Source organism: Aspergillus lentulus (assembly GCF_001445615.1).
Source record: "Aspergillus lentulus DNA, contig: Alt04, strain: IFM 54703, whole genome shotgun sequence".
Lineage (NCBI taxonomy): Eukaryota > Fungi > Ascomycota > Eurotiomycetes > Eurotiales > Aspergillaceae > Aspergillus > Aspergillus lentulus.
Window position 1 is genome coordinate 1,946,109 of NW_028322122.1, and position 20,258 is coordinate 1,966,366.

A 20,258-nucleotide genomic window follows, 5' to 3' on the forward strand; every position below is an offset into this window, starting at 1 on the left:
AGTGGCGCATGTATCGCGTTGATTATGTCTGATATGAACAGCATGGTCCACTTGTTACTAATTTCAGAATATGGGGCAACTTGAGATTAATACGTAATAATGATCCACCAGAAGAGCGGCCGATGCCAGTAGAGTAGTCTAGAGAGCTTGTTTCCAAGAGTCTTAATGGGACTTGATAAACTCCGACGCCAGCGAAAACCCCGAAATCCGCTGAGATCACGTGAAGAAACCACATCTTCTTGCATGGTCTCTGGAGAGTTCTCAACGACATCATTACTTCAAACTTTGAGTGTCATACTTACTTTTCCTTCTGCACGGTTGAGTCCATTAAGAGATCAGGATTACAACTCTCTCTGAGATTGCTACGCTCATCTGCTATACTCGCTCGTCACTCCGAGCATTTCATGCCCCTAGACTTCCGCAATGTCCGTCACAATGAGATCGGCCAGGCTTATGCGCACCAATTCTGTGCGCCCCAGTCTGATCGGTAAGTCAACTTTTTATGCTCATTTTAGCTGCCTTGTACTTGGAGGATATTTATCGTGTCTAATAATGATCGGTACCCACAGGCCGACCACGGTATAACGGCGCCCTGGGCGCTGCATCGGCCGCAAATCTCCGGTTCAACGGACGAGGGTTCCCGACGCACATACAGGCTATTGCGATCTTGGTCTCCCATCAGCGCGGCTATGCCACAGAAACTTCTACCTCGACATCTTCGCCCTCCAACCCATTGCCGCCTCCGGGCTTTAACGCCGAACAGGCCAAGAAGCCCATTCTCAAGGAAGATGCGTCGCGACTTGCGGCTGACAACGGGAGCACCCAGGTCGCTCCCAAGCCAGAGACGCCTCTTGCGTCGGAGAACAGCGTAGATTCACAGAAACGCGCTGAGCTGGAAGCGGCGAAGAAGGGGCTGGCGGACGATGACAAGAAAGTGACTGAGGCGAAGAAGGAGCAGAAGAAGTTGACGATTGGGCAAAAGATTAAGAAGGAAGTTCAGCACTACTGGGATGGTACGAAGCTTCTTGCTACGGAAGTCAGGATCAGTTCACGACTGGCGTTGAAGATGGCTGCTGGATATGAGCTAAGCCGAAGAGAGTACCGACAGGTAGGTCTTTTGCTACCCTTGCGATGGCATTAATGGACTCAACTCACTCATTATTGAACAATTAGCTTCAACGAACGGTGAAAGATCTTGGCCGATTGATCCCATTCTCGATGTTCATCATTATCCCCTTCGCCGAACTGCTACTTCCCGTCGCCTTGAAGCTGTTCCCCAACCTGCTGCCTAGCACCTACGAGGGCCAGAAAGCGCGCGAGAAAAAGGCTCTTAGCTTGAGTTCAACCCGGCAAGAGGTTTCGACCTTTCTGAAGAATACTCTTAGAGAGAGTGGTCTCCCCGTGACTCCCGCCGCTGTGAGGAACGAGGAATTCGCAGAATTCTTCAAGAAGATTAGAACCACTGGGGAGACCCCCTCGACCGAGGACGTGATCAAGGTTTGCAAGATCTTTAAGGATGACTTGACCCTGGACAATCTGTCCCGCCCTCAGCTTGTCGCCATTTGCAAATACATGAACCTGAATTCGTTCGGTACGGACGCCATGCTCCGGTACAACATTCGACACCGTATGCGTCAGATTAAGCGTGATGACCGCGCGATTTTCTACGAGGGGGTGGACTCGCTCTCTGTTCCGGAACTGCAGATGGCTTGTGCCTCACGTGGCATTCGTACGCATGGTATTTCTCCCGCTCGCCTGCGGGAAGACCTGGCGATGTGGCTGGATCTGCGCCTCAAGCAAGGCGTTCCTTCCACGCTTCTAGTGCTGAGCAATGCGTTCGCATATGCGCAGGGCGGCAAGGAGGCAGAGATGGCGTCTCAGATTGAAGCGCTCAAGTCTGTGCTGTCTAGCATCCCTGAAGAGTTGTTCCACGAAATTGAGCTCGAGGTCCATAATGCCGAGGGCGCTGCCACCAACAAGCAGCGTCTTGAGGTTATCAAGGAGCAGCAAGAGCTCATCGAGGAGGAAAACGAGCAGAACAGCCAACACGAAGAGAAGGGCGTTACGACCCCCAAGGACATTGAGGATATCGACGAAACAGAGGACGCGAAGTTTGAGGCGTCGAACAGCCAAGAAAAACAATCCAACGAGGCTGCTGAGGCTGAGAAAGAAGGCGACAAGGCCGAGCAGACACAGTCAGAAGACCTGGCAGCCAAGGAGAAGGATGAGAAGAAGGGAGGTTCCTCACAATAGTGTGTCGTCGGCAGTTGGTTCTCCTTCTATCTCCCCTCGCCTCGCCTTCTGCCTGGGATGATAAATCCCCCAAACGAATAGACTTGCATTTTCGTCTGATTTTCCACGGGCGCTCTCTACCACTTCCACTTTGTTTTACTTTCCACTCTTGATAGACTTCTTCTTGTTCAGTGCGTCTGATGTCCATTCTCTTTCGTCGAAGCACTCTCCTCCGCTTACCATCTTTTTCTATTTATGTGATTTTGATTATTGATGATGTATTGTCTCGATAGATATCAGGAAGTTTGATGGAGGTTTGGCATCGGGAGAGGGCTTTCGCATTGGCCCACTGGGCTGTTCTACATTACGATCATATTAATGGCCCCCTCTCTACCTTTTTTTCTTGTTCATTACATTCGTTGACTTCTTGAAAATGATGTAAGACTAGATGGATGCATGCCAAAGTCGAGTTCAACACAATTATGATGCGCATCTCGCACCTAACTGCAACTGTCTACCAGCTGAGTCAAGCAGGGGACGTAATAAAATGCATCTCAGCTTACAGTTATTGAAATAGGATACTTAGTGTTTTTCACTTAACCCAGTTGTCAGGCTCAGTAGTGCCGGTCCTAATTGAGCTCAAGGCTGGTTCTACCCCAGAACCCACGACCTTAACCAGACCAGGGACCCCAGACGATCCACTAACCTCGGCAACGGCAATGGAGCACCACCCATCCCCACGCCAACATCAACAACTAGATCCATAGTTGCCATGAAGATATAAAATAAATCAAAGCGCCCTAGTCGCTCATATCCCTGCATACTATGCTAAGAAGAGCACTCCTCCAATTGACCGCGATAACCCGTGGCTTCAGCACCAGCACCAGCAGGCGACTTGCGTCACAGCCCGCACCCGCAAGGGAGAAGATGCCTCGCCTGAATCCGGCTTCACAGGTACGTGCCGTTTAATTGTGAAACTCGGAGGCCAAGTTTGATTCCAATCACGCGTTACTGCAACCGTCTTCCCATTCTGGAACTTTTCAGCGGGCTGCATAAGGGATAATCATGGGTTTGTGGGTGTTTCAGAGTGCTATATAATGATCTCATTTCATTCCGAGGTTTGCGGCTGTCGCCGCCCTTGTTTTGTTTCTGAACTATCTCTACCCTGTCAATTGCCAGTGTGAAATCGATGATGACGGTGATGACGACGACGACATCGATGATGCATCTTGGCTAACCAGCACCGCTACTACGATTGCGTTGAATAGAGAGCGATTGATCGACTAAGAGAGTATCGGCCTCCACCGACGAATTATGAACTTGTGCCATTGTCGCGTCGAGCGGCAGTTCTAGTGCTACTCTATGCGGATGCCAAGGGGGATCTGAGGGTTGTGTTGACGATTCGGGCGAAGACGCTCAGTTCATGTGAGTACTCTCATAAGCTTCCAGGGAATGAATGGCGAGGAGGTGTCGATGAACATATCTTGACAAGATGATGAGGACGATCTACTCATACCGCTATTTCTACAGACGCTGGCCAAGCGGCTTTACCTGGAGGTGAGTGGAGCGCTCCAATTTGCGGTCAAGCAAAAATCCGAGATTCGAAGGAATGAAGATATCCCAATGCATATGATATATCATCTATCATCGCTTGCGCATTCAAGAGTCAAGAATGCAATTGTGAAAATCAAAACCCAAAAGTCAAAGACAAAAAATAAGTCAAGCACTCACACCACGCTTCCCAGGACGGGCGGATACGCTGGAAGAGACCGCATTCCAGACGGCACGCCGCGAGGCACGTGAAGAGATAGGATTGCCTGATCTGAACCAGTCATTTCCCCGGCCGTTCAGCGTTGAGCATCTCTGCGAGTTCCCGGCTAATCTTGCTCGAACGGAGGTGGTTGTCCGCCCTTGCGTGGCGCTGCTCCATTCGTATGACGAGGAGACGGGCGAGAATGCCGACCCAGAGGTGTCGCTGATTCCCAGGCTGGATGCCAGAGAGGTGGCGGCCGTCTTTACGGCGCCATTTCACAACTTTCTACGCATGAGTGATGCGGATGATTGGGGCACCGAGGACCCAACAGAGTGGTATCAAGGCTCCTGGACCGGATGGCACCAGTCCAATTGGAGAAGTAAGTGGCACTGTCCTCCGTTTGCACGGTTGCACCTAGGTACCATCGCTGTACCTTACTCCTGTACTCCGTAGAGTACATTTGTTTGACAGGCGGTGTACCGTCGGTTGAATCGGGTTGAATTGCAATGAAAAAAATAAAAAGTCAAAAGAAAGAAATCAGGCCGAAGGAAAATGACAAAGAGAAGAAAAAAAAGAAAATAAGATCGTCGGTTGATTGGTTTTTGCTTTTTCGTCGGCGTATGTCTACATAGTTCTTGACTGTCACTGACCCACTCGCAGTGCATCAGTTCTTTGTCCCCATCAACAGCCGGTCGGTCGTCAAACCGCGCAGCAGCAGCCGGATGCAGAAACAGGCTGCAGACGAGCTAGAAGAGAAAGAAAAATCAGGCGAGGTAACTCGCTATCGGGTGTTTGGCATGACGGCCCGCATTCTGGTGGATGTCGCGCGAGTGGCATATGGCGAGGACCCGGAATTCGAACACAACAGCCACTTTGGCGATGAAGCGATGATCGCCAATCTCCGAAAGATGGGCCGACTAAATGCCGTTCGTAAACCCACGGACGAACTCACGCCAGAGACGATGCAGAAGGCAGCCAAACTTAGTTAGGTTTAGAGAATTATACGTGTCGATTCCTTATCGATTCCTCCAGGTAGCTTTCCAGGTACCTGATTAGTTGTTCACGAGGTTGGGCACTGGGGATCTAGGTACTCCGTACATAATGTAGATACTTAGTGCACAATACTATCGGCCGTACCTGAGCTTAATCAAGCAACTCCTCCCTTAGGTACATAGTACCTTACCTAGTCTAGTATCTAGTGGTACGGAGCAGTTTGTACCCAGTCCGCATTGAGCGTCTTTATGGTGTCCATCATCAGTACTGTACTACCTACCTTACTCATAGATATTTCACTCTCAACCTAAGATACTATTCTTATCTTTCACCCGTCTAAGTTACCTAAACATGTCATGATGGTGAAAGACAGTAAGGCAGTGCAGAGGGTCAGAGGCAGGCCGGACACAACAGTAATCTAGGCATCCCTTGCGTTGGCATGTCACCCCTCGCGACGGTCCATGAGGCTGTTTGCTGGCCATGATGCTCCGATGCTGACTATCCTGCAGGACAACTTGCAAACTGCGCCGCTGCATGGTTGACCTTGCTTTATGATTTGCTGACCCTTTTCTTTTCTGCATTATCTCGTCTGTTTCCATACTATTATTATTGTGGCTTTTCTTTTCTCTTCTCATCATTTTCTATCTAGGGGGGAGGCCTGATTACCCTCCACCTGAATAATCACTCGTTTGGCTGCATCTTTCTATCCCTTTACTTCGCATTGTCCTTTTTTCATTTTTTATTTTTACTCCTCTTTCTTTTCCCTCGCAGCTCTGTTGCTTTATTCTTCCCGGTTCTCCCCCTCCTTTTTCTTCTCTCTCTCTCTCCCTCCCCCTCTTTTCTTCTTCTCTTCTTTTCTTTTTCTTTCCCGAAAATGCTTGTTCGTATATCTCCCGCTGTATCCTTTCTGTGCATTCCCACTTCGAGGCTCGAGCGACAGGCTGACTTGCGGGGAAAGGGTCTTGTGATCAGCCATCCCGGACACCCTAGTGGTGTTGAGTGTTGACACGCAGATTGAACCCATTCCTTGGCGGTTTGGGTTTCTTTGTTCTTGAGATATTACTGAACCTCATCTGTCTACTCCGTAACTCAAACTGATCCATTCGCCATACCTAAATCCAAAATCCACCGACTTCTGTTGGTGGTTGTCTTGACGAAACACTTGTTTCTTCCCCACTTTCCAAGCGGAATCCCTCGTGGAGGGAGAAACAATATACCTAAGGTGTCTGCTTGACGGTCGAGGATAAAGTTGGGATCATGTTGTCTCCCACCTCTCTCGCTTACTCCCGTCAGGCTCCTCCAGTGAGACCATCGCGATCTCTAGAGGGACTGGAGCAGGTCATCCCGCCTAGAGTTCCTCAACCTCCAGCTCGTCCTACCCTGCAGCTGGACAAACCTCTTCCCGACCTTCCCTCACAAGTACAGTCGCTCCCAGATGCCTCAGAGATGAGGGGTTCGACAGCATGGAGCGATGACAGCAGTACCATTAGTAGTGTGGATAGTGACGGCAGTCGAGACCGCGAATCCACCCACTCGACGGAAAGCTATCCCGTTTTTGTCCGTTCGGCGTCGGATGACCTGGCCGGGCTTGTCGATCATCCTCCGGTGTCGTCCTTCGATCGCGCCGAGCCAATAGTGGACCCCTGTGCGAAGCCATCAACAATAGCTTCCTATTCTCCAAGCCTTTCGCTTTCCCAACATGCTCTATCAGTATCAAAAGACGACCGGTATGGAAGCCCGCCAGAATGGGCCCAGAAACGGGCCGGTCCGAACCACTATTTTCGGGAGAAGAAATGGGATTTCTTCCCCGAATTAGCGACCCCGTCTGCCCTGGGTGTTGGAGCAGCCGGACGGTTTCCTCCCGCCAGCTCGCAATCGCGGATGAGAAACGGGGGCAGATTGAATTTATCCACGTTTGACTTTGGAAGGAATCGCAGGCGTTCGAATACGTCCGACCGGGGGACTCTGACACTCGCCCATGAAGTTCGGGACTCGATCCGTTCCTACGTCCATCGCACATTGTCGAAGCGTTCTGCTGCGAAAGACAAGCCGAAACGACGAGGACGCCCCGCCACTGCGCCCTCCTTCTACCCGCCCAAGTATGCGTCTTCACAGGGGACCACCACCTCGAGCGACTACCCTCATCACGGAACATCTATAGAAGAATCGAGCCCGGTTGATATAGATATCCGGATGAGAACCCTATCAATCTCAACTGATTCGACTATGAGCGAACGATGGGCAGAAAGCCCCAAGCCAATTCCTGTTAACCGGACAAAGCAGCTTGCTGTCCCCATCACTCCTTACCAGAAGTATGGTGCGGCCATCTGGGACAAATCCGGCGGCACAAAGAGGGTTAACTATCGGCCAAATCACCAGGTGAAATTTCCAAAGCACCAAAGGAACATTTACCCATCTTCCGCGCAAAAGTCGAAATCAAGTACGGACTTCACATTTGCCAATCCCACTGCGCCCTTGTCGCCGCCGGTACGTTCCGTGATCCAGCAGAACACTCGAGAAGCCATTCGAGTGTTACAGGATGGAACCACTCAAGTGCTAGATGTGCTTGATGAGGCGAAGAAGAAAGTGATCAAGTCGAGCGTTGACCGTCGACGAATGCAGCTCAAATCGCAGATTAAATTGATAGGACCGGTCAACCCATATACTACCTATGGACGCGTCGATTCTTGGATATGATTCTATCTTTACTTTTTCTCTTCTACTGTTTCTGCATTCTGTCTCGGCCGAGCTCATGGACTTTTCCCGTTAAATTTTTTGCACCTCTGATGATTTCATTTCTTCCTTGTTTATTTTTGATACCTCTGGAAAGGCCTAAGGCTTATGTTTGGCGTCTCGGCACTGGATTGGATGATTGATAGAAGCGACTTTTTATGCCACCTATATGGGTTATGCACTCCTTGTAATTGAGAATATTCTGCAATAGATGAGATCTCCGCCTATTCATCTCACCATACGCGTACAATTCTCGTTCAATGCAAGGGTATTAACCCTGTACTTTGTAGTGATTGTCTGGGGTAATACGAATAGGTGATCTATGGATAACCTGAAGCGTATCTCGGTCCAGGTGATGCTGTCATGGTACAAGTCCTACAAGGATATTTGCAATAACCCTGTCGATATTTAGCTTCTCAAGATCAATTCAGACAGCCGAGAGGAGACATAGACTAATTCCTGGATCATGCAACATCTCATGACCCTCGTTGATGTCTCACATTCCATCTCATCCGCCCCGTTTCCCCGCCATCGCCCGCTGTTGACTTCTCCGCACTTAAACGTCATCCCTGTTCCTGGCGAATATCCGGCTGGGCTCTTTTCCTGACCTTCCCCTTCTCCTCTTTTCTTCTTTCTTCATCTCTACGGAGACTAAAGACGCTGAATCTAGAGTTTTCACCAACATCACCAAATAGTTCTTAACTAAACCGCTAAGGTGTATCCCTCAACATATCTACATCAACGGTCTTGGCCCGCCGAGATGGGTGGAGACGCCCCATTGAGAGCTCCAAGCTCACTCCCTCGAGCCCCAGAACATCCCGTCGGCCAACGCATCAAGAGTATTTACACGGATCGACTGCGCCAGTTCACAGACTCAGGCCAGTACCGTGAGCAAAGCCTCATCTCGTACGTCTATCCATTCAACAGAAGAGTCGCCCAGAGTCCCCGCTAACTCACACCCACAGCAAGCTCTACGAAGCTACCACCTCCGACCAAGACCATGTCAAGCTATCCGTCTACTCTCCGCCAGACCTGCAGCGTCCAACGTTTGAAGAGGCGACATCGCACGAGTTCAAGCCCACGCATATCGGCGCCTCGTTCGGCCCTAGTTGGTCGACTCACTGGTTCCGGATTCGGCTGACGGTCCCGCGGGATATGCTCGACAAGGAACGATTGGAGTTCCATTGGGATGCGAATAATGAGGGCTTGGTGTGGATGGAGGATGGTCGGCCGGTGCAGGGGTTGACTGGGGGCGGGGAGCGGATCGAATGGGTTATTCCTGATGCGTGGCGCGACGGCAAGGAACATACGTTTTATATTGAAATGGCGTGCAATGCTATGTTTGGGAATGCGCCTGGCGGCGATTCCATCCAGCCGCCTGCGCCGGATAAGTACTATACGCTGCATACGGCGCGGATTACTGCCGTCAATGTGGAGGCGCGGGCGTTGTTTTATGATTTCTGGATTATTGGCGGTGCGTATATGGTTGCTCCTGATGAAGAAAGGTGTCTATTAGTGGCTAACTTTTGCAGACGCGGCGAGGGAGTTCCCTGGTGACTCCTGGGAGGCTCATGAAGCGAATGTGGTTGCCAATGCCATCATGGACGCTTTCATAGCGGGTGACGGAAGCCAGGAGTCGATCAAGGAAGCGCGCAAAATCGCTCAGAAGTATCTTGGGGACAAGGTCGACTCGTCCCAGGTTTATGAGACAGATACCCAGCCCATTGTCTACGCCATCGGGCACTGTCATATCGACACCTGCTGGCTCTGGCCTTGGGCGGAGACAAAGCGCAAGGTTGCTCGCTCATGGTCTAACCAGTGCGACCTGATGGACCGGTACCCGGAGCACCGATTCGCTTGCTCCCAGGCGCAACAGTTCAAGTGGCTCGAGCAATATTACCCTTCGGTCTTTGACCGCGTCAAACGATGGGTGAAGAAGGGCCATTTCCAGCCGATTGGGGGCAGCTGGGTCGAACACGATACCAACTTGCCCAGTGGCGAGTCACTGGTGCGACAATTCATTTACGGGCAAAGGTTCTTTGAGAGCCGATTTGGCGAGCGTTGCAGCACTTTCTGGTTGCCGGATACCTTTGGCTACTCCAGTCAAATCCCTCAGATATGTCGGCTGGCGGGTATGAGCCGATTCTTTACCCAGAAACTCAGCTGGAACAATATCAACAACTTTCCGCACACTACATTCAAGTGGGTTGCGCTTGATGGTAGCCAGGTAATGTGCCACATGGCTCCGTCCGAGACGTACACCGCGGATGCGCATTTTGGCGATGTCAAACGCAGCGTCACCCAGCACAAATCGATGGACCATGACAACACTTCGCTTCTAGTATTCGGAAAAGGAGATGGTGGCGGTGGCCCTACCTTTGAACATCTGGAGAAGCTGCGTCGCTGCCGGGGTCTCAGTGACAAGGTTGGCTTGCTTCCGCGTGTGAAGATGGGCGACTCGGTTGATGATTTCTTCGGGAGACTTGAGCAAAAGGTTGCAAATGGAACAGAGTTTGTCACCTGGTATGGCGAGCTCTACTTTGAACTGCACCGGGGCACATACACTACGCAGGCGAACAATAAGCGGAACAACCGCAAGTCTGAATTCCTGCTGCGTGATCTAGAGTATCTGGCGACCCTTGCATCCCTTACCAAGACGAGTGGCAACTACAAATATCCAAAGAAAGATATTGATGACATGTGGGAAGGTGTGCTTCTATGCCAGTTCCACGATTGCCTACCCGGAAGCTCCATCGAGATGTGCTACGACGATTCGGACAAGCTATATGCACAGATTTTTGAGACGGGTGAGCGAGCCAGACAACATGCTCTCGAGGCGCTTGGATTTTCCGAGAAGAGTGCCGGCAAGAGTCTCGTTGCCATCAACACGTTGCCTTGGTCTCGCTCGGAGATTGTCAAAATCCCGGATGAGTTTGTCGCCTTGACAGGCTCCCGGTATGCTCTAGTAAGCGGAGACTCTGGCCTCATCCAATGCCAGACCCTAGACGCCAAACATACCCCCGCAGTGGCTGTGACAGAGGTCCGACCGGGTGTTTTCCGTCTTGACAATGGCAAGTTGAGGGTCGACGTCCAGGATGGCGTCATTACTTCTTTGTACGACCTCGAAGCCAAGCGAGAAGTCATCGCCAAGGGAGGTAAGGCGGGCCAGCTCGTCATCTTTGATGACAAGCCGCTCTACTGGCAAGCCTGGGATGTGGAAGTCTACCATCTCGAATCAAGAAAAGAGCTGCAGTCGAGAGAGACCTCGATCGCAGAGGAAGGCCCGCACCGTGTCAGCGTGGTCACCAAAGTCCAAATTAGCGACAAGAGCTGGGTCAAGACGACCATCAGCCTGGCTGCGGCGGTGAATGAGCAGCCCTCATACGTTGAATTTGAGAGCGAAGTCGAGTGGCAGGAGACCATGAAGTTCCTCAAGGTCGAATTCCCTGTGGACGTCACAAACACAGAGGCATCGTACGAGACTCAATACGGAATCACCAGACGACCGACGCATTACAACACAAGGTATGTCGAACTAGTCTTATGAGTAATACTTTCTAACCAAATCAGCTGGGACATGGCCAAGTTCGAGGTCTGCTGCCACAAATGGGCCGACCTGTCCGAGTACGGCTACGGCGTCTCGATCCTCAACGACTCCAAATACGGCTTCGCAACATGCGGTAACTTGATGCGTCTCTCGCTTCTGCGTGCCCCCAAGGCGCCCGACGCCCACGCCGACATGGGCCGCCATCACATCCGCTACGCCATTCTCCCGCACGCTGGTCCTCTAGACGCCCGCACCGTCCGCGCGGGATATAATTTCAACAGTCCCCTTATCCTGCGCCGTTCGTCCGGCATGCAAGCCGCTAACGTGTTCAAATCCATCGCTGTCACGGGCTCACAGTCTCTCATTCTCGACGTGGTTAAGCGCGGAGAGGACGACGAGGACGTTTCTCGGGGAGAGTTGCCCAAGCGATCCGGGAAGAGCATCATCCTTCGTATCTATGAGTCGCTGGGCGGTAGATCGAGGGGTACAATCCACACCAAGTTCCCGGTCAAGGAGGCTTGGAAGTGCAATGTGCTCGAAGACAATGAGGAGCGGTTGGAGGTTTGCAAGGGCGACGATGGCGTCGCAGTCAAGATTGAGCTGCGGGCTTTTGAGGTGGCCACCTACCGCTTGCAGCTGTAATTGCTCATGATGTCGATACTGAGTGCGATGGATGTGTCTATACGATTAACAGTAGCATAGTCAATGTCATTATTTGCCTTGAGTCTAATACAGCCTTCATACAAGTGGATATCAACAGAAAGAGTAAGACAACCGTAAATGCTCACATGTGCCAGTCCCAAAAGAGAACCACCTTGCGCCTAAGCTCCATTTTCCCACCCCTCAATTGATGCGTAGAACAAAAAGCCCACAACACAAACTCCTCGAAACCAGTAGAGTCCAGCAAACTTAATCCCTCCCATAAGTAATCTTCAACCGCTTCGCAGGCGGCTTATCCCCTCCCTCATCGCCCTCATCATCCTTGTCCTTATCCTTGTTACCGCCATTCGCGCCCCCAGACTTCTTCTTATTCTTCGACGACGACGAAGATGAAGACCCCTTCACACTCGCCGCAGCAGACGACGTGCCCTCGCCGTTCAGCTTCCCGTTCGACCCGTTATACGCCGACGTCGGCGTCGGCGCAAGCGAAGGCGTAGTCTGCACGGATGATGGAGCAGGGGAATCCTATAACTGGTCAGTCTATAGCTCCCTCCCATCCCAGGGCTATGATTGTGAAGTTGGGAAGTAAAGGCTGACGCACCCGCATGAAACTCGCCGAACTCCTCGAAAACACCCTATCCGCGTCAGTCACCTGCGCCTTGCGACGCGCTGCGCCGCCCATGCCCCCCGCCAGCGCTATCCCGCTTGCACCGAGCCCCGTGCTCGACCCGGACCCCTTGATGTAGTTGTCGAAGCCTTTGATGATGTTTCCGGCGGTGGTTTCTTCGAGGTAGGATTGCTCGAAGCGGAAGATTTGGTCTTCGAGTTGGGCCTGATGGTAGAGTAATTAGTTTGCGGGGGTACCCGGAGGGTAGACGAAAAGGGGAACGTACCATGCTTTTGTCCATGAGGCGTTTCTTCTGCAGGGCGTCGCGGAGGTCCCGGCGGAGTTTTTCGTAGTAGGGGAGGCCGCGGTTGCCGCCGTTTGGGTCTGTGGTGGTTGTGGAAGTGTTAGTGTTGGCGTTGCCGGTGGTTGCGTTGTTGGTGCTGGGGGCCTGTGTGCTTGTTGTTGTGCCTGATGCGCCTGTTGTTGCTGGTGCTGTGGCTGTTGTTGCACCTGTTGATGTGCCCGTTGCGGCCGGACCTTGTGCTGGGACCGTGTCTGCCATTTTGTGTCGCGCAGCAACGGCTGACAGATGTTGAATTGCTCAATCAATATGCTATTGATTCGTTGATAACAGGTTGAGCAGGCGCCTGTCGGTCGTGATGCTTGGGTTACCCTTTGAGGCAGGGCGGTAAGTTTGAAACCGGTTGGAGGACTGGACTCCCGTATTTAGTAAGTGTGAAGCCAAAGGGAGGATCTTATCGACTCTGTTTGACTTGTTTGCATTGGCATGCGTTTCGTCCTTGATGAATGCATCAACTGTCAGCATCGATCTGTCTCTGTTTCGTCAGTTTCAGATCCTTGCATTTGCATTATATATCGCGTGTTCTTTTGAACCAATATACTATTTACAACTGGAACGATGGACCACAGCGCGATGCACCATTCCGGCATGGATATGGACCATGGACATGGGGACATGGATATGGGCGGGCAGTGCAATATGAACGTGAGATATCCTAGCTCTATCTATAGTTACAAGCTTGTACACTGACACAATCAGATGTTATTCACTTGGTCTACCAAGGACCTCTGCATCGTCTTCAGCCAGTGGCATATCACTGGCCCCTTCTCCCTCCTCATGTCCCTGATTGTCATAGTGCTTTTGACAGCGGGCTACGAGGGCGTCCGGCAGGCCACTCGGAAATATGAAGCTGCCCATGCGCAGCGTCTGAACGCTTTCTCGACAACAACAGCTACAATCGGTAAGTACTTCGGTCTGTTCTAGCTATTGGACGTATATCTACGAAGGCATGGTGCGTTGGACTCTGCCGCGCAAGCATTTGTTTCATTGAAATGTACTTCCGCTTTCTATGTCTGCTTTGGTCATAACTGGACTGAAGCCCTCATTGACGAACGGTGTGCAAGGCAATGAGTTCGCCGACGAGTCCGCCACCGCCAACGTTCCCTCTAGTCAACCCCCAAACGAGAGCTCACCGCTAGTTGCAGGTAGGGATAACAGACGGGCCGTGGAGCAAAGAGGCAAGATCACCCTTGCAGCCTTGTATGCCGTGCAAGTTTTCTATAGCTTCTTCATCATGTAAGTTTTCTCTTCTGCCTTTTGTTTCATCAGTCTAGATGCTCAAACGTGTATAGGCTGCTGTTCATGACGTATAACGGGTTTGTCATGCTTGCAGTTGCCGTTGGTGCTTTCGTCGGATATCTGGTGTTTGGAGATAACCAGTCAGCGGCTAAAACGGTTGCTTGTCATTGATCCCAGATGATGGTCGGGTCTTCCAGTGTGTATAGGCAACCTGGCGCACTTTGCGCCTACGAGGAATACATATGATTTAGACCGTCTTGTGACAAACTCCAAGTCGGGTGAAAGTGGCTCAAGGAACTTCCACGTCACTTCCATCATCCCCAAAGCCGAAACTGAATCCGCCTGCTTCAGAGGAGTCTCCGGCGTCCTCTTGGGCCGCCCTCCCGTGGACCAGCTCATCCCATTTGCGCTTCCTGCCATCTGACTTTTTCTTCAACTCGTCGAGTGCTTGTTGAAGTAATTCGGGATGAGTCTTGCGCATGTTTTCCACAAACCGCTCGTAGGGGTTATGCACATCTTTCCTGAACCCAGAAACCTGATCGGCCTTGTTAGACAAGAAGTCAAGGGTAGCAGTCAAATGCGCACGCGGGGTGAAATTCTGCGTAATAGCAATGGAGGGCTCGAGATTTACAACCAAATGCCACCATCCTGAGGGCACATGAAGAATTTCCCCTTCGCCACAGATACCTTCAATGCAGCCAGGTGTGCGTCGTGCCTCGGCATGAAAGCCAAGCAGCCATTCTGCAATGCTCAGAGGTGATGTGACTTCGCTCTGATCGTCCGAAACAAAAACACCAGGAGGGGGTGGCAGTTTCGACGAGGAGGGAAACATGATCCAGTACTTGGAGCCGCGAACGACTGCGTTCCACGCGCTGGTCGCATTGGGATCCTTGTGGAACGTACTGCCTGATCGCTCAGGGCCAATGATAAGCCATTGCCTATCCGGCCGGTCATTCCCCAGCACGGAGAAGAAGTCTTCTCCGAAGCAGGGAGGAGGCCAGTAGGTCGCCTCAGGTTCCTCCTCCGGCGGACCAATCTTGAGCCCCATTTTTGACACAAAGGCCCGGTCAAACAGATACAAAGGACTCTCGTCTGCGTTGTTTCTCATGTAGTCCACATAGGTGCTCAATTTCCAATCCACAGCCTCCGCCCGAAAGACCATGTCTCCGTATTTGGCAAGCAGTGAGTCTACGGACCAGTGCTTGTAAGCCGGCCACTGCTTCACCGGCTGCGTCAAAATAAACGGCTTGTCCGACCATTCTGCTTGGAAATCCTCCGGAGAAAGGTCTGGAAGACGCGTGATCTGATTTCTCGAGGGAATATTCTTCACATAAGTGTCCAAGGAGATGTGTGCGCAATAGAATGGACGATGAAGAGCATCAGAAAACAGACTTGAGCAGTCCAATATGGCAATTTTGGACGGCGGCAAGTTGAGGTAGGTTGAACGCCATGTTCCTCTCCACGTAAACGACGAAGGGGGTGACCTGAAGATTGTATCTTAGTGAAAGGTCTCAAGCCTACTAGATTCTAAGGTCTAGTGATCATGTCTAAATATACGAAGATCTATGTATCCTTACCAAATGAAAAGAGCCTTCCACAGTTCCTCCGCTCTTGTAAATGCATAAAAAGCCTTACAGGTCCTCCCGAACCGTAATAGGCTTGGACCATCCAGAGACTCTAGTAGCATTAAAATCAACTCATCCGGCAGAAGATTGAATGCCCCAATCGCATGACGGAGATTCTCATTGGCAAGTAGAGCGTTGCCACTCGGCTTTACACCTAGCGGATGACAGGGGATTGCATCATGACCAGTTATATCCTGAAGGCTGTCATCCGGTGAGAAAGAGGAAGAATCAGTCTTCCCCAGTGGGTGACTCTGCAAAGATGTAATATCAGGCATTTGACTCTCTGGTGGCCAGGGCCGCAGTAATCGAATCCGGCACTAAGAATGGGAGGAATTGTATGGTGAGGACAAAGTACGGGGTACTCCGAATATACGGGGTACCTGGTTCTGAGAGGTTCCGGAAGCTCTATATCAGAGAACAAACAGAACAAAAGGCATGATAAGAAGAATAATTATTGCATCCTGCACGAGAACCTTCTGTGCCTCCATCAAGTATCAGCATCACCACCACTCACAAATCACCAACGGCAAAAAAAATCCCACGAGGCAAACCATGAAGCCTCAAACAGCAGGCGGTGGATGTGGGTTGGGCAGAATTGGCGCTAAACAGGAAAAAATCAAAAATTTCGCGGCTTCACCAAAAAGAGACAAGGAAAATCTTTTTCTCCCTCTTCTTCTCCAGCCCACATCACTACTACCCGGTGAATCCATCTTCAATATCTTACTATCTCAACTACTACCATCTCTACTTTACTAGTTCCTAAGAAATCTCTCTCGTGAGAGTCGTGGTTCTAGTCTCTAAAAGTATCTATTAGGGACTTTCATTACTCTCAGATCTCTGCGACTACAAACCCCACTGGGACCTGTTGTCGCTAAGAAAACTTCCAAGTTCACAACCAACACCCCACTGTTTCATCGATCACAGCTTTTCGCCTGTGATCACCACCTACTACAGTCGCAATCATGGCTTCTAACGACAAGGGTTTGGAGGAGATCCCTGAGGGTAAGTTTCAACGACATTTTCTTTCTGTTCTTGTTGGGGTGGTGTTACACTGTCAACTGCAAACATTTCTGTGGCGTCGCTTGCAACCGAAAAATTCAGCCAAAGATTCAAGACTGACAATACTTCCCACTTTTAGGACAGATCGAGTCTAACTACGATGAGATCACCGACTCCTTCGACTCCATGGAGCTGAAGGCCGAGCTGCTTCGCGGTATGTTTCACTCGTCTCAACTCGACGATATGGCGGGGTATGTGTGTAGCAAGTATTGACGACGTCTTCTTCAGGTATCTACGCCTATGGTTTCGAGCGTCCCTCTGCTATCCAGCAGCGTGCCATCATGCCCATCATCAAGGGTACGTTTTTCCTGTTACGGCCTCTGAAAGCATTGTCATTAATCTGGAAATCACAGGTAGCGATGTCATCGCCCAGGCCCAGTCCGGTACTGGAAAGACTGCCACTTTCTCCATCTCCGCTCTGCAGAAGCTCGACCCCAACGTCAAGGGATGCCAGGCCCTCATCCTTGCTCCCACCCGTGAGTTGGCTCAGCAGATCCAGAAGGTCGTTGTCGCCATCGGTGACTTCATGAACATTGAGTGCCATGCCTGCATTGGTGGTACCAATGTTCGTGAGGACATGAAGGCTCTTCAGGAGGGTCCCCAGGTCGTTGTCGGTACCCCCGGCCGTGTCCACGACATGATCCAGCGCCGTGTCCTTCGCACCGACAACCTGAAGATGTTCATCCTCGATGAGGCCGATGAGATGCTTTCTGTAAGTTGGCCTTGGTTTGCGCATATTTCGCTCCAACATCTGGTCTAACATGGCTACAGCGTGGTTTCACCGAGCAAATCTACGACATCTTCCAGCTCCTTCCTCAGTCCACCCAGGTCGTCCTGCTGTCTGCTACCATGCCCCAGGATGTCCTTGAGGTTACCACCAAGTTCATGCGCGACCCCGTCCGTATCCTGGTGAAGAAGCAGGAACTCACCCTGGAAGGTATCAAGCAGTTCTACATCGCCGTCGAGAAGGAAGAATGGAAGCTCGACACCTTGTCCGATCTCTACGAGACCGTCACCATCACCCAGGCTGTCATCTTCTGCAACACCCGCCGCAAGGTCGACTGGCTCACTGACAAGCTGACTGCTCGTGACTTTACTGTCTCCGCCATGCACGGTGATATGGAGCAGGCCCAGCGTGACGTTATCATGAAGGAGTTCCGCTCTGGTTCTTCCCGTGTCCTGATCGCCACCGATCTTCTGGCTCGTGGTATCGACGTCCAGCAGGTCTCCCTGGTCATCAACTACGACTTGCCCGCCAACCGTGAGAACTACATTCACCGTATCGGTCGTGGTGGTCGTTTCGGTCGTAAGGGTGTTGCCATCAACTTCGTCACTGCTGACGATGTCCGCATGATGCGTGAGATCGAGCAGTTCTACAGCACCCAGATCGAGGAGATGCCCATGAACGTTGCTGGTAAGTCCAACTTGTGGAGTCTGGCCTTGATTGAATGTAAGCTAACATGCTGTCAGACCTTATCTAAACGCCTCAACCTCGAGTTACCACCCGCATTCTTTTATAATGCGGTTCACGATCGCAGTATGCCAATAACGTGCCAAGGGTAAGCTGCGGTGGAAAAAGGCGTTTTCTAACATCGTTGCTTGTCTTTTGGCGAAGGAGAATCCTTTAAAAGTGGCTTTCTGTGTCTCCAGCTCTTCTTCTGCTGGCAGTGGATTGCGGAGGGTGCAGTAGAAGCAGCTACTGCACATCTTCGGAAGCTGCTGTTCATGGTTTCCTTTTGTTTTCTAATGGAGATGCGACATGTTCTGTGCTTTTTAACGCTGTAATTCATGGTTTCTCTTTTCCTGCATCACTTCGAGTTTGCCGTCTTTTTTCCCTTACCATTTTGTGCTTGGCTGGCCTTGGTTGGTTAAGGATGCTGCTATCATACTTAACCAGTCGGTTGAGTGGAAAATGCTATTTGTTCATTCAGTTGCTTTTTCTTTCTGCTTCATGAACAGACAAGGCACTTTGGGTGGATGAATACATGATCATGACATGGAGGTGGTTTCATACCTGCAGTACAATAGATAGAGGTAAATGCCATTCCAATTGTTAAACCGAGCTTATATTTGTTCCCCTTGAATTTCTCAACAACTACTCGTTCAACTTAACTTCATGCAACGTTCATCATCAACTGCTATCAAACAATCCTATTCCACCTCTATTCAGCCATCAAAATACAGATTCCATGATACTCACCCATCATCCCTTATCCAGAACATCTCTCATCAAACACCACTCCCATGGACAAGACGACGGTACGGCCATGGGACCCATCAGCCCCCTCCCTCCTCTGGGCTCACCAGATCCGCCGCGAGAACATCCACCTGGTCAACCAGCTCGACAGCACACGAGCCGATCTCGCCGGCGCCATCTCAGCCATCAACGAACTGAAGCAGCAACTGAATGAAGTACGAGAACACGCACAGACAGCCAACACCTGCCATGATGCATGCGACCGGAAATTGAAGGACATTACGGAGAGGATTGAGACTAGGTTGAAGGGTATCTTTCGTAGGATTGATGCCGTTGAGCGCGAGAATGGTCGTCTGAAAGAGAGGCTCGATAGCATCGAACCGGAATGCAGCGAGCAGAACGGGCGGGATGAATCGAGGGAGTCAATACGGAGGCAGGTTCTGGATGAGGTTCGGGCTTGGTTTACGAGACAGGAGGTTCGACAAGGTAGATTGGGAGGTCCAGAGGGTGGTGGTATGTCTTGTCTGATTCCCCTCCGAGGTTTCATTTGTAAGTGTTGTTGCTGATCAAGGACAGACTTTACGGGGTTCAAGCAGGCGTCTCCAGAACCGGACATAGTCCCAGATTCAATGCGCCTGGATGAGTCTGCTCCATTCGCTCGAAAGGACTCCTTGCGAACTCTCACCGAGACTACGTGGGGATCTTCGAGCCACCCGCAACAATCTTCGGGCCAGGCTGATCACTATGGGGAGAAGGAACGCACTGCCGAACCCGATTCAACTACGCTTCCGCAGATTCGCCAAGGCGGGAGAGATCTCGGGGAGTATCTGGCGTCCGCTGAGGACATGTGCGCGCAGCTGCCTCCGCGGAAGAGAGAGGGTGAGATAGTTGAGTCTTTTGTGCGGGGACTTGATGATGCGGGGACGAGAGGTCGAGTGGAAGGCGAGATGGATAGAGCCGGGTGGTCGTGGGATACGCTGGCGAAAATCGTGCGCAATGAGATGGAAAGGCAGCAGAGGCAGGCCGTGGAGCCGAAGCGAGCTGTCAAGGGGGATGTTGAAGAGCGCGTGGAAGTCATACAAGGTCCGGGTGAAGTCCGCATGTCCAGACAACGTAAGAAGCAAAGGAGGTTCATACCGATTGTGCCAGCAGATGAAGATGATATGATAGTGTAGAATGTTCCTGGACTTGAGATGATCCGCAATGCGAATTGTGTTTGCAAGGCATGTGTATATACAGCAGCTAGCCCAAT

At 51.2% G+C, this 20,258-nt stretch overlaps 8 protein-coding genes across 8 annotated transcripts; 6 read left to right on the forward strand and 2 right to left on the reverse strand.

Moving 5' to 3' along the window:
- Nucleotides 1–423: 423 nt before the first annotated feature.
- On the forward strand, nucleotides 424–4,974 carry ALT_1933 (MRS7 family protein; the record flags this gene model as incomplete). Its single annotated transcript, XM_089599233.1, has 7 exons — nucleotides 424–487; nucleotides 570–1,108; nucleotides 1,174–2,239; nucleotides 3,037–3,186; nucleotides 3,763–3,789; nucleotides 3,978–4,364; nucleotides 4,646–4,974. The coding sequence occupies 7 exons, from the start codon at nucleotides 424–426 to the stop codon at nucleotides 4,972–4,974; spliced, it is 2,562 nt and encodes an 853-aa protein (XP_089456379.1).
- A 1,261-nt stretch (nucleotides 4,975–6,235) lies between these two features.
- Nucleotides 6,236–7,675, forward strand: ALT_1934 (uncharacterized protein; the record flags this gene model as incomplete). Its single annotated transcript, XM_033559706.2, has 1 exon — nucleotides 6,236–7,675. The coding sequence occupies one exon, from the start codon at nucleotides 6,236–6,238 to the stop codon at nucleotides 7,673–7,675; it is 1,440 nt and encodes a 479-aa protein (XP_033415597.2).
- A 796-nt stretch (nucleotides 7,676–8,471) lies between these two features.
- Nucleotides 8,472–11,900, forward strand: ams1 (alpha-mannosidase; the record flags this gene model as incomplete). The annotated part of the gene is made up of 4 exons (XM_033559705.2): nucleotides 8,472–8,617; nucleotides 8,677–9,185; nucleotides 9,244–11,236; nucleotides 11,282–11,900. 4 exons carry the CDS (start codon nucleotides 8,472–8,474, stop codon nucleotides 11,898–11,900), a joined length of 3,267 nt encoding a protein of 1,088 aa, XP_033415596.2.
- Nucleotides 11,901–12,167: 267 nt separating this feature from the next.
- On the reverse strand, nucleotides 12,168–13,087 carry ALT_1936 (chromatin modification-related protein EAF6/MEAF6; the record flags this gene model as incomplete). Its single annotated transcript, XM_033559704.1, has 3 exons — nucleotides 12,168–12,443; nucleotides 12,520–12,750; nucleotides 12,812–13,087. 3 exons carry the CDS (start codon nucleotides 13,085–13,087, stop codon nucleotides 12,168–12,170), a joined length of 783 nt encoding a protein of 260 aa, XP_033415595.1.
- Nucleotides 13,088–13,444: 357 nt separating this feature from the next.
- ALT_1937 (low-affinity Cu transporter) lies at nucleotides 13,445–14,296 on the forward strand (the record flags this gene model as incomplete). Its single annotated transcript, XM_033559703.1, has 4 exons — nucleotides 13,445–13,531; nucleotides 13,586–13,787; nucleotides 13,951–14,122; nucleotides 14,179–14,296. The coding sequence occupies 4 exons, from the start codon at nucleotides 13,445–13,447 to the stop codon at nucleotides 14,294–14,296; spliced, it is 579 nt and encodes a 192-aa protein (XP_033415594.1).
- Nucleotides 14,297–14,414: 118 nt separating this feature from the next.
- Nucleotides 14,415–15,287, reverse strand: ALT_1938 (putative F-box and JmjC domain protein; the record flags this gene model as incomplete). The annotated part of the gene is made up of 1 exon (XM_033559702.2): nucleotides 14,415–15,287. One exon carries the CDS (start codon nucleotides 15,285–15,287, stop codon nucleotides 14,415–14,417), a length of 873 nt encoding a protein of 290 aa, XP_033415593.2.
- Nucleotides 15,288–16,712: 1,425 nt separating this feature from the next.
- On the forward strand, nucleotides 16,713–18,290 carry tif1 (putative eukaryotic translation initiation factor 4; the record flags this gene model as incomplete). The annotated part of the gene is made up of 6 exons (XM_033559701.1): nucleotides 16,713–16,752; nucleotides 16,889–16,963; nucleotides 17,038–17,106; nucleotides 17,163–17,521; nucleotides 17,581–18,223; nucleotides 18,280–18,290. The coding sequence occupies 6 exons, from the start codon at nucleotides 16,713–16,715 to the stop codon at nucleotides 18,288–18,290; spliced, it is 1,197 nt and encodes a 398-aa protein (XP_033415592.1).
- A 763-nt stretch (nucleotides 18,291–19,053) lies between these two features.
- ALT_1940 (uncharacterized protein) lies at nucleotides 19,054–20,181 on the forward strand (the record flags this gene model as incomplete). Its single annotated transcript, XM_033559700.1, has 2 exons — nucleotides 19,054–19,519; nucleotides 19,583–20,181. 2 exons carry the CDS (start codon nucleotides 19,054–19,056, stop codon nucleotides 20,179–20,181), a joined length of 1,065 nt encoding a protein of 354 aa, XP_033415591.1.
- Nucleotides 20,182–20,258: the final 77 nt, after the last annotated feature.